Raw genomic sequence first — 15,890 nt, 5'->3', positions numbered from 1 at the left:
AACGATATCTCCGGTAAAATATGTTCGACCATGATGTCTAATGCTTCGATATTTAAAGAATTAAATGTTCTGCAGGATAGAATAGCTAACTTTTTTGTTTATATACAGTGTGTCCCCGGATAGGTGAAACGACTCTTATAAAATGTAAATTTTTTTCGATATTAACTGTCATCTTTTGGGGTTCAGGCCTGCTTGATTAAAGACTAATTTTGAACATATTTTCAAATTTTAAAAAACAAGTGAGTGTTGATACTGAAGCTAAAACTTCTTGTGTGTCAGGTAAAGTACCTTTTCTGTTTACAGTATGGTAAAATGTTACTAAGAAATTTTATTCAGAATGAAAAGTTATGGCCATATGCAAATTTTCATCAGCCTACTTTGATAAGACCTATTGTTTATTATTTTCGTCAACAGTACCTTATTACGACTTTTTGTTTTGAGATTCAGATTATTAGGGAGAAATAAACAAACCGTTCTGAAAATGTTCACAAGAAATTAAGTGTGTGTTCGCCCACAAAGGAAAACAGTTGATCATAGTTAATCAGTTTCATCATAATTTTTTTTTCTTAGAGTGAATACTTCCTGCTGTAAGAAATCTTTTGATTAAACGCCAACAAGTACTTCTTTTAATTGCAGTATTTGGAAATTTTTCACTAAATAAAGCAATAATCGGTTTTTTCCCGGTTCCATAACACTGAATCACGTAAACTTTTTCCTGTAATGTTAACATTCTGTTTAAAAAACACTTTAAGTTTACTAAATTACAGTTTGAGAGACTAACAGTGACAGGAAAGCAATTTTGTTTTTCCATTGCAGTCTTTGTTAGAAATAAAATTGTTTGATATGGATTTTTACAAAGTAGGCCGATCAATCCGAAAATTTGCATATGCCCATAGTTTTTCATTCTGAACAAAACTTCTTAGTAACACTTTCACGTACTGTAAACAGAAAAGGTACTTTACCTGCCACAAAAAGAGTTTTTCTTTCACTGTCAAGGCTCACTTGTTTTTTAATAATTGATAATATGTTCAAAATTAGTCGTTAATCAAGCAGGGCTAAACCCCAAAAGATGACAATTAATATCGAAAAAATTTTACCTTTTATAAGAGTCGTTTCACCTATCCAGGGACACACTGTATACTTTATTTTTGTTACGATGCGATTAATCGAAAAAAAATGCCAACAAATCTGATTTTGTTGAGTTGTTTTAGGCTGTATGAAACAAAAATGTTAGAATCTGAATCTCTACTTTCATGTCCATATAGCTACAAAAGAACACTTTGTTTTTTAATTCATGATTTTCCACATTTTTGGGGATATCTCGAAAACTGGACGTGATGGAGAAAACCTGAAAACAGTTTCAGAATCTACGTTATAAAAAAATATCACAGTCTTCGAGATTTTTCTTGTAAATTAGTGTAATTAGATTAAAATGTAAGGATTCTTAAAAGATTTCTAATATCGATTAACACTATTTCAAATGAGTTCAAATTGAAAGTGGGTATTCTTAATTTCTTGTTTATTAAAATGCTTCCTCAATGTTCTTTTCCCTCTACCGAATCGTGGTCCTGATTGCCCAGCTCCTTCGTTCTGGGTCTCTCTCTTCCCTTTTTCCCTTCTCCTTCTCTAAAAAGATACTAAATTAGTTTTAAAACTTGTACTATCAAATTTTAAGTTATCTGAACTTACCGATTCATCTATTGAGTCTGATATCGCTCCTTCTGGCGTGATTTGCATCACTTTATCAATTCTTGCATATTTGAACTCATTTCAATATTTTATTTCAAATATCCTATAATAAAAATTAATGTTTTGATTATTTTTAGGGATTTACAAAAGAATTCGCAACATTAACGTCATTAATAACACATCATTCAGTGATGCCCGAATTACTTCCTTGTCCACTCTCATTAAGCCGTTACAACCCGAGTTTTGTAAAATCGGACTCCAAACGGGATTTCGCCGACATCGATTTGGACCCCGATTACAACACATTGGCCGATTTTCGTAAAATGATGGCGGATTTAAACGTTTAATAAAGTTAAAGTTATATAAATGAAAAAAACCTAGTCGAGGAACAGTGTCTTTAAACAAAAAACAAAAAGTGATTGAGATTTTTCAGTGCATGCTAAAGAAATTAAAAAAGATAATAAGGAATAAGAAACAGTCTAAAAGACGCAGTTGCTGTGTAATTTGTGATACATTTCAATAAGAATTCCACGATTTTTTTTTATTAAGGATAATTTTTTTTCGGTTAAGTTATTGCGTATGTCGTTGTCGCTATCGGTAGATGTAAGAGAAAGACTTTTATATTAAAAAAACAATGTATAAAAATGAGAGAGAACAAAAACGATGTGGTAAAAAGCTTTTCCCCCTAAAAAGTGAATAAATAACGTGAGATGTAAAAATAATCGCTTGCAAACTTTGTTGTTTAAAGTTTCTTTTAGATTTATAAGAATCATTTCCTACTCTATTTGTTCTCGATTGATATTTACATCAAATGAGAACGAATAGACTCTAATTTAATGAATAAATAGACCTAATTTAACTTAATCTATTGTTTGTTAAAAGAATTCCTAGTCTTTTTAACAACAAAAAGAATTTTTTTTGCACAATTTGTTGATGTTAAAAATTATTAACCCCTTTTATCTCTTCATTCTTTTTTATCTACTAGTCATTAATTGTATCTTGGTTATTTTTTAAATATTTGGAGTGAAATACTTATTAATTACTCCAACTATTAAAAATTGAAATTAAATTGAAATATAATTTCCAGCTACTTGTAAAACATCCCTAAAAGCACGCTGAATATTCCAAAATGATTTTTTAAAAAGAATCTAACCCAATATTTACAATAATATAGTTACAGCGTAAACCTATACTTGTCCAATGTTTGTTCGCCAACGAAATACATATTAAAATAAAAATGAAACGATAATAATAAGCGATGTCTCCCCTAAACCCTCCCAAAAGAACTTAAAAAATATATATAAAGCTGCAAGATGTACGGTAAAAAAATAAATAAATACAAGTGGATTTAAAGAAGGAATCGGAATTGTTTTAAATACAAAAATCTTGTATCTTTTAAAATCGACTTATTTATTTCACGTATTAATAAATTTTAGTTTAAAAATGTCTTTTTAATTATCCCTTCTTGTATTTTAAAATAACCTAACTCTCATTATCACATTTTAAAGGTATTTCTACATTTCTAATAAAGAAACAATAAAATTTTCAATAACAGATTGAGCCAAATGACTTTTATAATCAACTGCTAAACTAAATGCAGTCTCATTATTAAAATTAGTCATATTTAAATCAGCTCCATATAAAAACAACTCATTACATGAATGCGCATGATTCCCAGCTGCCGCATACATCAAAGCGGAACATCCTGTATCATCAACGTGGTTAACGGCGGCACCATTTTTTAATAATAACCTAATTATATCGATATGTCCACCTTCCGCAGCTAATAACAACGCGGTTTCACTTTTAGGTCCTTTCCTATCTACTTCAGCTTTATTATTAAGTAATAATTGTACTGTGGGGAGCTGTCCGTATGCGGAGGCCCAATGTAAAGCTGTTAAACCGTTTGAATCGCAAATATCAACGGATTGTTCACTGTCGATGTCTTGTTGGGTGATTTCACCTTGTCCTGCTCGTGTGTGAAAATTTATATCCGTCGGTTGGGGAATGGGTGTTTCAGCGGGTACGTTCCCCCTTTGGAGATTTGTTAATACTGAACCGATATTTTTGTATGGTTGAAAAGCACTTTTTCTTGAACCATCTTGTAAAACTTCCGGTAACCATTTTTTATTGTTATAATTTGAAAGTGAGTCGTTGTCGGTGATCTCAAATATAGGTTTTGTATCCTCCTCTTCCTTATTAACCCAATTTTCCATACTAAAACAGAATTAATTTACGAATTTTCATTGACAGTGAACAGGGTGAACAGTGACAGATCGAACAGCTCCATCTATCGGTAATCGGTAGTACTTGCTAAAAAAATTATTATTTTAAATAAATAAAATTAGTCTAATTATTACACCAAAAATAAATTTTAAATAATTTTTTATTAATATACAATCTTTTATTAATTAATTAATCATGCAATTTATTTTAAATTCAATTTTTAGGTTATGTTATTTTGACATACATCATTTTGAGGTTAGATTTCTAAAACGTGGATTAAACAATGAAAGTTAAAGTAATTAGTCGAAACCCCGACGAATATTTACGTGAAACAAAAAAGGATATTCATAAAGGTAAATTAATACACCTATCTTTTTATATAATAAATTTTTTTTTGTAGCCCCTCGAAATTATGATCCAAATTTGCACCATTTCGAAGCAGCTAGAGAATACGTCCGTGCTTTAAACGCTGTTAAATTGGAACGAGTATTCGCAAAACCATTCATAGGAAGTTTAGACGGACACAGAGACGCAATCTCTTCATTAGCAAAACACACAAAACGCCTTTCATTTTTAATCTCGGGCGCTTACGATGGTGAAGTGAGAATTTGGGATTTAGCTCAACGAGTTTGTCTGCGTAATTTTGTCGCTCACGAAGGTGTTATTCGTGATCTCACTTATACTTGTAGTGGCGATTTATTTTTAAGTATCGGTGATGATAAAACAATTAAATTTTGGAATTCCGATCTTTCCCATGATTACGATAAAAACTTGCCTGTTAATACGATTATTAATAAGTATGTGTTGACGAGTATTGCAAGGAATTATAAAGAAGCTAAATTTGCAACTTGTGGGGAAATTTGCCAATTATGGGAGGAAACCCGTAATGAGGCTGTTAAAACATTTAAGTGGGGCGTTGATAGTTTACATCATGTAGCGTTTAGTCCGGTTGAAACGAACGTTTTATCAGCTTGTGCAAGTGATCGAAGTGTAATTTTATATGATACCAGGGAAAGTGGGGTTATGAGGAAGGTTATTTTGAAATTACGGACAAATAAAGTTGCTTGGAATCCGATGGAGGCTTATATTTTTACTTGTGCTAATGAAGATTATAAGTAATTAATTTATTTTTAACCTATACTTAATTAATAAAAATAATTTTATTTCATTTTCAGTTTATACACTTTTGACACAAGAAATTTAAAACAGCCAATAAATATTCATATGGATCATGTTTCTGCAGTAATTGATGTTGATTATTCCCCAACTGGTAAAGAATTTGTTACCGGAAGTTATGATAAAACCATACGGATTTTCGAGGCTGATAAAGGACACTCAAGAGATGTTTATCACACAAAACGAATGCAAAGATTAACAAGCGTTCAATGGACTTTGGATAATAAATTTGTGTTGAGTGGATCAGATGAAATGAATATTCGCATTTGGAAAGCTAAAGCTTCTGAGAAATTGGGACCAGTAATACTTTTTTTTATCTTCTTGTTCTTCTCCTAATCCTCTCACTTCTTGCTAGGTCTTCCTCTCTTTTTCTTATCCTTATTCTTTGCTTCAAATACCTTTTTCTTAATATGGGCGTACCAGTTTAGTTGCTTTCTCTCTATTTTGCTGATTATCTCCTCTTGATCCACTCTCAGTCTTATTTCCTCATTCCTTATCCTATCCCATTTCGTCTTCCCCACTATTTTCTACAGGTGTTCCAGTGACTCGGGGCATAAAATTAACCTCATATACTAGAGCAAAAATGATGACGATTCGTGAAAAAAAATTATTATAAAAGTCTTCAAATGGCCAAGATATGGGCCATCAAAGTTCAGAATTTTTAACACATTTTTCTAAATATTTTCAATACCATTTATGGTAGAGCGTTGAAATTTGGTACAGGGTAAACAAATATCAAGCAAAATCATTGAACCAATTTTGACTTTGATCGGGCGGCGACAACCATGTTATAGAGGTGTCCCTAAAATTTGTTTGTTCAGAACTTTTTTGTTCGCTCGTAATCCTACATTTATTTTTGTACATTTTAATAGAAAATTTATTTTAGAAACTTTTATCACTCTCTGAAAATTTTGATAACATTGACCGTTTTCGAGTTATACGCGAAACTATTAAGCTTTGAAAAAAAGGAAACATATTCCGCAAGATCTGAGTTGGCGATGACAATTGAAAAACAAACTGAGCTAATAACTATTATTTGCATAAATTTCTAAGTGCAGACTTAGTTAAATCCAGTGTTAATTTATTTTAGTTGAATAAAAGAATGTAATTTTCAAAACCATAAATTTAATTTTCACGGTTACAACAAACAAGAACATAACAAAAATGTTAACAAGAACAATAAAATTATAAACAAATAGTAATAAATAAAAAAGAACAAAAAAATACTAAAGCAGATGTTCAAAAACACTCCCGCCGGCATCAATGCATCGCCGTTTTAAATTAAAGCGCACTCTGCGGAGAACATTGATCACAGTTCGAAGTTGATCAAATGAATCAAAAATTCGCAACCTCAGTTGATCAACTGAAGTTATTTCAACGCAGTAAACTAGCGATTTAACGCGTCCCCATAAAATCTACAGATGTAAGATCCGGCGATCGGGGGAGCCAACTTATCGGTGCACCTACTCCTCGTCCAATCCACCGTCCCGGAAAACGGTCCTTCAGAAATTCTTGGACAGCCTGTGTGCTATGCGCAGGAGCACCATCATGCATATACCACATTGCTTGCCTTGTATTTAAAGGAACGTCATCTAAAAAATCATCTAATTCCTCTAAATGTCGCCTCTATGTATGTCCATCCAGCCTTGATGGCAAGAAAACAGCTCCAATAATTACATCGCTCACAATACCAGCCCAATCTCCATTGTGATTTCCAAGTTTTCTTAAATCTTGGATTTTCGTCTGCCCAACTATGTAAATTTCTCAAATTGATGATTCCATCTTTAGAAAAAGTGGATTCGGGTAAAACGCACTTTTTCTTAAAACTGATCATCAATTTGGATTTTGTGCTGCATTATTTGGCAATATTGCAGTCGCAGTGGGTAATCACAATCAGCCAGTCGAACTTCCTGAACTTTGTAACAATGAAATGGATAAAGCTGTTGCTCGTGAAGAACACTCCAGACAGTTTTGACCAAATTTTGGGGACACCTGTATAGCATGGTTGCCGCCGCCCGATCAAAGTCAAAATTGGTTCAATGATTTTGTTTGATATTTGTTTACCCTGTACCAAATCCAAATTTCAACGCTCTACCATAAATGGTATTGAAAATATTTAGAAAAATGTGTTAAAATTTCTGAACTTTGATGGCCCATATCTTGACCATTTGAAGACTTTTATAATAATTTTTTTTCACGAATCGTCATCATTTTTGCTCTAGTATATGAGATTAATTTTATGCCCCGAGTCACTGGAACACCCTGTATAAACATTTCATTTCCATTGCTGTGATCTTTCTTTCTTCTTTTTCTTGGAATGTCCATGATTCACTGGCATATGTTAATACTGGGACTGCCACTGAGTTGTACACTTTCAATTTTATCGTTTTATCTATCTCCTTCTTCCCATAAATTGTTCTGTTTAGAGTATGATATAATATGTTGTTTGTTTTCCTTGTTCTTGCATTTATGTCTAAATCTATCCTTCCATCTTGTGATATTATACTGCCCAAGTACTCATATGGTGATACTTCTTCTATCTTTTGTTCCTTAATAAATAATTCTTTTATTTATCTTCTTTTGGGTAATTTCTTATTTCCTTTTTATTTATTATCACGATTTTACATATTTTAAGTTCAATTCTAGGCCCATCTTTTCAATTTCTTCTATCCATATTTCAACCAACTTCTTTGCCTTTTTATGGTTCTCTGCTATCAACACTATGTCGTCAGCATATAGTAAATTATCTATTTTTGCTGATTCCATCTTTTATAACCTACTACTGTTTGATATTTATTTGTTCTTGTTCTTGTATTTTTTATCACTCTATCCATTAATATTATAAATAACAAAGGGCTTAGGCTATCGCCTTGTTTTATTATTCCCGTGCTCTTTTCAAAAGCTTTTAATGTTTCTCCCTTCATTTGCACTATGCCCTTGACTTTCTTGTATAGGTTTTCAATTATTTTTGTTATGGAGGCCATACCTTAGGGTTTGCATGATGGTTTTACCCTTGCATGTATAACCGACAGGTATAATAATAATAATATTTATTGATCACAATGTACTACACTTCAGAATAAACAACTAAAAATGGTTTCCAATAAACAACTGATCAATCTTATGGCGAGGTTCAATATATATTGTTCTTCCACCTCACCATGAAGTATATAAAGAGAAAAAAAACAGTATAGCGTATTAAATATAAAAAAAAAGAATCGCGACAACGCGCAACGGTATAAAGCTATAAACAAAACAAGAGTTTTAACATATAATACTTAGGTGAATACTACCAAAGGCCACAACAAGTCGTTATGGATACCATGTCAGTACTCGAAAGGGTTCCCCAGAAATTAAGAACAAATTTAGGTAGAACAAAAAGATTACAAAAACATTCAAACGCAAAAGCAAGATCTGTGACTATTAAGAGATTTACAGGTATTGCGAACACTGCTGCCCAAACAGAAAAACAGCATAGCGCCTCCTAGCGGTGGCGGCAGACCCACACTCTGTCAATGCGCAACCAGAAGGGAGCTCATTATCTGGTATGAGAAGCATTTTTTAAAACTCAGTGTGGAATATTGGTGGAGAACTGAGTTTCATATTGTACACGTTATACACATACACGTTAGGGTTTGCTTGTACAGTTTTGCCATAAACTCTCAGTTAAAGACAGTTGGAGCTACTTGACGGTATATGTAGGACAGTTATCTACGCTACTGTGCACGGTATACCAAACTAACAATGGACGACGACGATCTGGTAGCTAATATAACAGTTGTTCTACAGAATAGAAAAAGAACAAGAGCTCGCTCGGAATGGTGTAAACACTGGTTATTGAAAAGAAAGCAGTTCTCTCACGTAAATTTGTTAAATGAATTGACATTTACACCAACAGATTACAAAAATTATTTACGAATGGATGAAAATCTTTATTTGTAACTGTTATCATTGATCACTCCGTTAATACAAAGACATGATCAATACATATAATACTAGACATATATCAGCACATGAGAAACTAGCAGCAACATTAAGATTTCTTGCTACAGGAAGAATATACGAGTGTCTTAAAGTCTCATACGAGTGGGAAGGTGCGTGCGCACGACCTTTCACCGTCGCAGACAATAAACTGAGAAGTCTGAGGACTGTGCATGCAAGCGATGCAAGCTCGCCGGACGCCACACACGCCTGGTTATGCATGCGCGCAAACGTAACCGAGCGTAGAAAATATCAATTTTGATATTTGCTTAGTTGCATGTACATGTGCCGATAACTGCACAGTTTTATCATATACACGCTAGGGTTTGCCTGTCGGTTATGCATGTAAGGCTAAAACCATGATACCCTATGGTGTATGGCCCCCATTAGTGTTTGTGGTACCATTAGTTGCTTTTAGGTCCAAGAATATTAGGTATAGTCTCTATTTTCCTTTCAATGACATTTCAGATTACATGTATGTTATCTTCTGTATGCTGCTTGTTCATATTCTAGTTTATTTTCCACTACTCTTCTTAACATTTTTTCTGTTATCTTTGTGTATAATTTGTAACTTGTAGATGATAGGCATATGACTGTAATTTTCACAGTTCGAGTAGCTTCCTTTTTTATGCCTTGGTCAGATGATATTATCTTCCCAATCTTTCGGGATTGTTTCTGACTCCCATACGGTTTTATATACAGGTGTATCTAAATTGATGAGAAAGATTTCAACGAGTGACTTTTCAGCAAAAATTAAGGGGGTCTTTCATATAACTTTTTGTTCAAAACCTCTTCCCCACCGAGTTACAGCACTCTAAAGTTAGGGGAAAAAATTGTTTTTATTTAATAAATCCACTATGAAGGAATTTAGAAGAATGAAATTTGGCAGGTAACTGTTGTTAATAAAATGACACTTTTTTTTGAACCCTATTTAAACTTATTTTTTTATTTATCTATTTTAACTTGATTTAAATAGAGGAATTCAATACGCAACTTTTTTCTCTCTTGACATTTTCTCCTAAAATTGTTAGTTTGATCACAAAAACATAAAATAATACACAGGTTCAAGTGAATTAATTCAGAGATTGGTTATTATTACTCAAAGAAATGAAGTTATGTCAAAATGATCTTAGCATTATTTTATTTTTTGTGATCAAACTAACAAGTTGTAAAATGTCAAGAGATAAGAAAGTTACAGACTTGGAGGAGAAGGGGTTTTGAACAAAAAGTTATATGAAAGACATCCCTTAATTTTCATTCAATTTAGAAACAGCTTGTATACTTAGAAGCCACTTCTTCCCTTTTATTCCCAAATATTTTATCATTTCCGGATCTATCTTGTCTTTTCTGCAAACCTTGTCTGTTTTCAACTTCATCATTGCCTCTCTTAATTCTTCCATTGTTGTCTTTTCAGTTGCTATGTCTGTAGTGTCTTCCCTTGTCCGATCTTCTCTTCCCTCCTCCATTGTTTGTGTCCGTTTTCCATCAACTTTTCTGCATAAAAATCCGCCCATTTGTCCAGAATTTCCTTGGTAGTTGTCTTTATCTCGTTGTTTTTATCTTTGACGGCTTTTATTTGTTTCCTTAGATCTCCCTTCAATATTCTTATTTGATTCCAGAACGTATGTTTCACTTAAGCTTGTTCCGAACTCTTCCTAACTTTTCTTTTTCGCCTCCCTTACCATATTCTTAGCTAAATCTCTGTTCGTTCTATAGTTTGCTCTACCCTCTTCCGAATTCGTTTTTATGTATTTCTTTTATGACTCTTTCTTCTTCTTGATTGCCCGTCGGACCTCTTTATTCCACCACTGTGTTGTTTTTGTCTGATTATTATATTTTCTCATTCCACACACCTCCATAGCTTTATTTCGCATTATCTCTTTAAAAATTCTCCACCTTTCCTCCAGTGTTAAATTTTCTGTATGTTCTAGTTTTTGAAATTCGTTGTTTGTTTTTTTCTTGGTATTTTAGTCTTTCTTCCTCCTTTGTTTTCTTCCACGTTGTTAACGTTCATAACATTCCTTCAGAGCAACGATTTCAGGTTTTAAAAAAGGAAAGATAGATTATCCAGGAAATTGAGGTGGAAAAACTTTATAAAATTATACGTGTTAGAAGACGGGAATTGAAGAGGTTCAAATTAAAAATTTTTCATCGTTAAAAAATGTCATCAGAAAATAATTAAACTAGAAGCGCGATGTTTGAGTCCAACTCAACCACGTGTACACACCTTTTAACGTGTTTGTTTAACATGACTTATTTTCTGATGACATTTTTTAACGATGAAAAATTTTTAATTTGAACCTCTTCAATTCCCGTCTTCTAACACGTATAATTTTATAAAGTTTTTCCACCTCAATTTCCTGGATTTTCTATCTTTCCTTTTTTAAAACCTGAAATCGTTGCTCTGAAGAAATGTCACGAACGTTCAAAACGTAATCTGATCGGCTTCTCCTCCATAACTTCACATCAAACGTGTTTCACATTATCTCATACATACTCACATGTGTTTTTGCTCATCACAACATGTAGCACCGAAACAAATAATAAATAATTTTTCATCGGTTTTGTACACTTCTTATTTAACTACTCACGATGAACATCGAATCCACTCTAACTAAGATTTCTTCCTCCTGCCTTAGTTTATGGATGTTTATTTTCGTGTAGGTTTTCATCTTTTCTCTTTCGATTCCTATATTATTAATGGTTGTCATGACTAGTTTGTGGTTGGTACCCATTTCTGCTTCTCCTTCAGTCTTTACCTCCTCGACTGCGTTTTGCAGATTCCAGGTGTATGTGATGTAATCTATTGATTACATCAAAGAGTTACATCTAAGAGTATTATTACACTCTTAGCATCCTTTCTTCCACCACAAACGTATATGTATCTTGCCTCCTCTGACTCCACACAGTGTTTTCAATCAATAAGTCGTTTATTTGACAAAATTCCAGCATTCTTTGTCCATTTCTATTCATCATTGTCTCTCCTTGATCCCCATATTATCTTATACTACCTCCCCCTTGTGTATATCATAACCTATTCTCTCATTCCAGTCTCCCATTATAATTACTTCCTCTCCTTGTTCTCTGGATTTATTCAAAGTTTTCTGCAGACTTGAGTAGATAGGCCATTGATGCGTAGATTTAAATTATATGCACCTTTCCCTTTAGGTCAATTCCCAATTCCAGAATTCTTACTTTCCTATTTTCTCCTTGTTTTTCCTTGCTCTTCTTTCTACACTTAGTTTGTTGAATTTATAGGGCGCCTCCATATCGTGCGGTAATCTTTCCGAAACTGTACGTTTATTATTCCTGTCAGCCATGCACTAGCTTCTCCTCGTCATTTGTTTCATCCTTTACAATTATTTTCTTGTATTGTAAATGAGCTTTAACTCCTTTCCTCCCGACTTCCCTTAATTCAGTCATTAAATCATATATCTCTCCCCGAATTTGCTTAGAGTAGTCCTTATCTATCCATATGTTCGTTCCTTTCAACACTTTACCGTTTTACTAATATCGGCCTATTGTTGTTCTCTTTACATTAATTTACTCCAATATTCCTCATCAAGTTAATCACCTCATTCCCTCTCTTTTAGAAACTTTCAAATCTCTCTTCTTTAATTCCCTCTATTACCACATTTTTACATCTTACTAAATTTTTTAGTTAAAACCAAGAGAAAAAAGGGCTTTGAATTATAGCGAAACATTAAAGGAGAAATTCGCGAGTCATCCCCAAATAAAAAGGATAAAACGCCATCGACACGTTCCGAAACACATTTATAACGCCCAACAAGAAATGAGAACGATTAAAGATAAAGTTAAAAGGAAAGAAGGGAATCGTAGGGCTCATTCGAGGAAAGGAATGGTTCCTCATGTTCCGGAGCGTAAAAAACACGTCGTTTCTGAAGTTGAATAAATCTGTATTTCTTTTTGTGTTTATTAATAAAAAAGGATTTTTTTATAATTTGCTTTTTTTATCGAGATTTTGTGCAATTTTATTTTCCTCAACTTCCCAATCAGGTAATTTCTTTTCAGTTAAATTATGCGTCGTTCCATGCCTACCAATTCCTGACATAAATCGTTGGGCTCCTTCAACTGATTCTTTAGCAACAACATTAAAACCATGGTCTCTCTCATAATCCAACAATTCTTGATATTTTGTTACATAGGCTGCGTTATACGCGGACTTTCTATCAGTGTTCATGCAAAATTGAGGAAATTTAACTAAAGAGTTTGCTAAACTTAACGCTTGACCATAAGCTAAAAATATTTTTAAAATTAAAGTATTAAATGAATCAATTAAAATTTTTATAATCCCACCAGTTCCTGTGGCAACAATTCGATTAGCTAATCCCCATTCTAAAGCTTCTTTTGCCCCAATCCCTCTCCCTGTCAAAATCATATCCAAAGCTCTTGATAACCCAATAGCAGCTTGTAACCGAACGGTTCCTCCATCAATTAAAGGAACTCCAAACCTCCTACAAAACACCCCCATAATCGCCGATTCCTCAACAACTCTCATATCACATAACATAGCTAACTCCAAACCCCCAGCTACGGCATATCCACTAACGGCAGCTATTAAAGGTTTTTTGATAAATCGTAAAGTTGGTCCAACAGTCCCATCCACCGGTAAAACCGTTACATCGCTTTCTCCCATTGTGGATAATTCTTGGAGATCGTAACCGGCGCAAAAATTTCCTCCAACTCCATAAAGAACACCAACATAAGATGTGGGATCATTTTCGAAGGATTCGATTGCTTTTTTTAGGAGAGCCGCAGTGGCGAGATTGACGCAATTGCGTTTTTCTGGCCGATTTATTCCTATTGTTGTTATGGGGCCTTCTTTTTTTACTAAAACGGTTGCGGTTGCTAAAAAAAAATGAATTATGATAAAGAAATTGAATTAATTCAATTAATTTATACTTTTTTGGTCACAAAATCTTCTTAAATTTGTTTTGTTTATTCTTAATAGTCTTTGTAATAACATGTTTAAATTAATTTTTATTTAATCTTACATATTAATTTTGAGGTTAAGTTTGAGGTTATGTTTCGATTACTCTTATTATTAAATTTTGTTTATTATATTACTATTTTTATTTGTTATTAATAAAAGTATTTATATGGAATAAAGTAATAAAACAATTATTTTATGATTTGAAATGAAAACTTACACATTATCTTTGAATTAAATATTTTTTTTACAATTTTAGGTTATGTTTGAAGATTTTTTTAGAAAACTGAGGTTATGTGCTTATAAAAAATTTAAAGTTAAACTGATTTGAAACTCTTTTACTGGATTATTAAGCAAAAATTATTTATCAAGAGTTGTTTTTTATTGATAAGAAGATCAAAGGTCAACTTTATTCATATCACAATTTATTTAAAGTTTTTATCACAATCATCTTTTTATTTATAAATGAAGAAAATATTTGTATAAATATTGTAAAACTGGAATTTATTTTAAATTTCTTGCACTAAAAGCTCTTGATGTGGTTTGAGTTGCAGAAAAGTTGAGAAATTTCTGTGGAGCACTTCTACTTTTAGATTGAAGCTTACTATACAAAATATATTTCCGCAACTTTTTGTAATAATCGTTATAAATGTCGGTATCCTTTTTTAAAAAGATATCAAAATCAATATAATCGTGAAATGAGTTGCCTACAAAAAGAAAATTTTAAAATACAAAAAAATGTATTAAAAAAAAAGATTGTTTACGTGCAGTAAAAACGATTATGTACGTTTTATCTGGAGGCATTATATATTTTGCGTTTTCCCATTTTTGTAAATCATTAATTCCTATAAGATCGCCATCCGAGTTACAAAAATCGAAACCACCTCAAACAAAATAATTAAATTTAGTACAATTTTATTTTAACTAATTTAAGTATTACGAGTTTTATCAAACCCCATTTCAGTTGCGAGATAATCGATCAAAATTTGAATCGGACAATCTGAATTTACCATCAAAGTCCTATTTTCTTCGATAATTTTCGTTTTACTAGGAGGACTAGAAGAAACCCCAGATTTAGCTGATTTAATCGTTGTTCTTGATTTAACTGAATAATTATCCTCACATATTGATATGTCATCTTTAATAACGAAAAGGTATTATTTGATTACGTTTAACAACGATTTATTTAAGAAGAATCTTACCATCGTTAGGAATTACAGGATTTAATGCTAAAAAATAATGAAAAATTTTAATTTTACGAAATGGCTCTAATTTTTTTATCGCTTACTCCATCGATATTGCATATAACATACCATTTTTATTTAATAATAAATAGCTGAAATAAAGAGTGTAAATTATGTTTATGTAAAAATGTTAATGTAGAAAATGTTTATATTTTGTAGGTTATGTGTCATTTTGACGTTTTATATAATTAATTTAATTAAAATTAACTTGAATTACACTCATTTTGTATTTAATAATATTTGTAATTATGATTTATTTATTTATTTTTTTATGATTTTCTTTATCTAACTATTATTGATAAAAAATGTATAAAATATTGGGAAAAAAATACTCCCAGACGGGGAATCGAACCCCGGTCTCCCGCGTGACAGGCGGGGATACTGACCACTATACTATCTGGGACTTGTTTAAATATATATTTTTGAGTATTTTGAACTTAAGCAATTTAGCCTTTGTGCATTGAATATGTTACCGTCAATTTGTATAATTCAGGTACTCTATAACTCTATACAATGCCTAGGTAATGTATAAAATACCGGGGGTGTCTAGGCAATGTATGAAATATTATGAAGATTATTGTCCCTTAGATACTTTACCTAGGTAATGTATACAATTCTTAGGA

The 15,890-nt window shown here is 32.3% G+C and overlaps 5 protein-coding genes and 1 non-coding gene across 10 annotated transcripts in view; 2 read left to right on the top strand and 4 right to left on the bottom strand.

Moving 5' to 3' along the window:
• Nucleotides 1-2,553, top strand: part of LOC111421630 (EGFR adapter protein-like) — a 192,829-nt gene extending 190,276 nt beyond the window's left edge. For all 3 annotated transcript variants that reach the window (XM_023054800.2, XM_023054803.2, XM_023054801.2), the window contains one exon: nucleotides 1,827-2,553. In XM_023054800.2, the coding sequence (XP_022910568.1) occupies nucleotides 1,827-2,036 (210 nt within the window). In that variant the 3' untranslated portion in view covers nucleotides 2,037-2,553. The remainder of the gene's footprint in view (nucleotides 1-1,826) is intronic.
• Nucleotides 2,554-3,082: 529 nt separating this feature from the next.
• On the bottom strand, nucleotides 3,083-3,974 carry LOC111421636 (ankyrin repeat family A protein 2). The gene has a single exon (XM_023054811.2). It carries the CDS (start codon nucleotides 3,903-3,905, stop codon nucleotides 3,204-3,206), a length of 702 nt encoding a protein of 233 aa, XP_022910579.2. The 5' UTR covers nucleotides 3,906-3,974; the 3' UTR covers nucleotides 3,083-3,203.
• Nucleotides 3,975-4,141: 167 nt separating this feature from the next.
• LOC111421631 (DDB1- and CUL4-associated factor 13) lies at nucleotides 4,142-13,033 on the top strand. Its single transcript, XM_023054805.2, has 4 exons — nucleotides 4,142-4,268; nucleotides 4,316-5,030; nucleotides 5,091-5,391; nucleotides 12,734-13,033. The coding sequence occupies exons 1-4, from the start codon at nucleotides 4,199-4,201 to the stop codon at nucleotides 12,983-12,985; spliced, it is 1,338 nt and encodes a 445-aa protein (XP_022910573.1). The 5' UTR covers nucleotides 4,142-4,198; the 3' UTR covers nucleotides 12,986-13,033.
• On the bottom strand, nucleotides 12,969-14,416 carry LOC111421635 (uncharacterized). 2 transcript variants are annotated; one of them, XM_023054810.2, is made up of 3 exons: nucleotides 14,244-14,416; nucleotides 13,390-13,941; nucleotides 12,969-13,329 (listed from the first exon to the last, which is right to left on the bottom strand). In XM_023054810.2, exons 1-3 carry the CDS (start codon nucleotides 14,245-14,247, stop codon nucleotides 13,028-13,030), a joined length of 858 nt encoding a protein of 285 aa, XP_022910578.2. In that variant the 5' UTR covers nucleotides 14,248-14,416; the 3' UTR covers nucleotides 12,969-13,027. The 2 variants fall into 2 exon arrangements, with proteins under 2 accessions (XP_022910578.2, XP_022910577.2); XM_023054809.2 differs by lacking the exon at nucleotides 14,244-14,416 and adding an exon at nucleotides 13,996-14,234.
• A 15-nt stretch (nucleotides 14,417-14,431) lies between these two features.
• Nucleotides 14,432-15,616, bottom strand: LOC111421637 (uncharacterized). Of its 2 annotated transcripts, none has more exons than XM_023054813.2 (5): nucleotides 15,312-15,613; nucleotides 15,226-15,252; nucleotides 14,964-15,161; nucleotides 14,788-14,907; nucleotides 14,432-14,730 (listed from the first exon to the last, which is right to left on the bottom strand). In XM_023054813.2, exons 1-5 carry the CDS (start codon nucleotides 15,337-15,339, stop codon nucleotides 14,528-14,530), a joined length of 576 nt encoding a protein of 191 aa, XP_022910581.1. In that variant the 5' UTR covers nucleotides 15,340-15,613; the 3' UTR covers nucleotides 14,432-14,527. The 2 variants fall into 2 exon arrangements, with proteins under 2 accessions (XP_022910581.1, XP_071051021.1); XM_071194920.1 differs by having other exon boundaries at nucleotides 14,603-14,730; nucleotides 14,792-14,907; nucleotides 15,312-15,616.
• TRNAD-GUC (transfer RNA aspartic acid (anticodon GUC)) lies at nucleotides 15,599-15,670 on the bottom strand. The gene has a single exon. It is a non-coding gene; the product is annotated as a tRNA-Asp (tRNA).
• Nucleotides 15,671-15,890: the final 220 nt, after the last annotated feature.

This window comes from Onthophagus taurus, chromosome 3, assembly GCF_036711975.1.
Source record: "Onthophagus taurus isolate NC chromosome 3, IU_Otau_3.0, whole genome shotgun sequence".
Taxonomy (NCBI): Eukaryota; Metazoa; Arthropoda; class Insecta; order Coleoptera; family Scarabaeidae; genus Onthophagus; species Onthophagus taurus.
This window is presented reverse-complemented; position numbering and strand designations above follow the sequence as displayed.

Excerpts from the sequence above, each read along its gene's own strand:
- LOC111421635 (XM_023054809.2), bottom strand. The coding sequence starts at position 14,059 with ATGTTATTACAAAGACTATTAAGAATAAACAAAACAAATTTAAGAAGA. Across the intron at positions 13,942-13,995 it reads AAGATTTTGTGACCAAAAAA|CAACCGCAACCGTTTTAGTA; the intron begins GTATAAATTAAT and ends ATTTTTTTTTAG. Across the intron at positions 13,330-13,389 it reads AATTGTTGCCACAGGAACTG|CTTATGGTCAAGCGTTAAGT; the intron begins GTGGGATTATAA and ends AAATATTTTTAG.
- LOC111421636 (XM_023054811.2), bottom strand. The coding sequence starts at position 3,905 with ATGGAAAATTGGGTTAATAAGGAAGAGGAGGATACAAAACCTATATTT.
- LOC111421637 (XM_023054813.2), bottom strand. The coding sequence starts at position 15,339 with ATGGTATGTTATATGCAATATCGATGGA. Across the intron at positions 15,253-15,311 it reads TTATATGCAATATCGATGGA|CATTAAATCCTGTAATTCCT; the intron begins GTAAGCGATAAA and ends ATTATTTTTTAG. Across the intron at positions 15,162-15,225 it reads TCCTGTAATTCCTAACGATG|ATGACATATCAATATGTGAG; the intron begins GTAAGATTCTTC and ends TCGTTATTAAAG.
- LOC111421631 (XM_023054805.2), top strand. The coding sequence starts at position 4,199 with ATGAAAGTTAAAGTAATTAGTCGAAACCCCGACGAATATTTACGTGAA. Across the intron at positions 4,269-4,315 it reads AAAAAAGGATATTCATAAAG|CCCCTCGAAATTATGATCCA; the intron begins GTAAATTAATAC and ends TTTTTTTTGTAG. Across the intron at positions 5,392-12,733 it reads CTTCTGAGAAATTGGGACCA|TTAAAACCAAGAGAAAAAAG; the intron begins GTAATACTTTTT and ends TAAATTTTTTAG.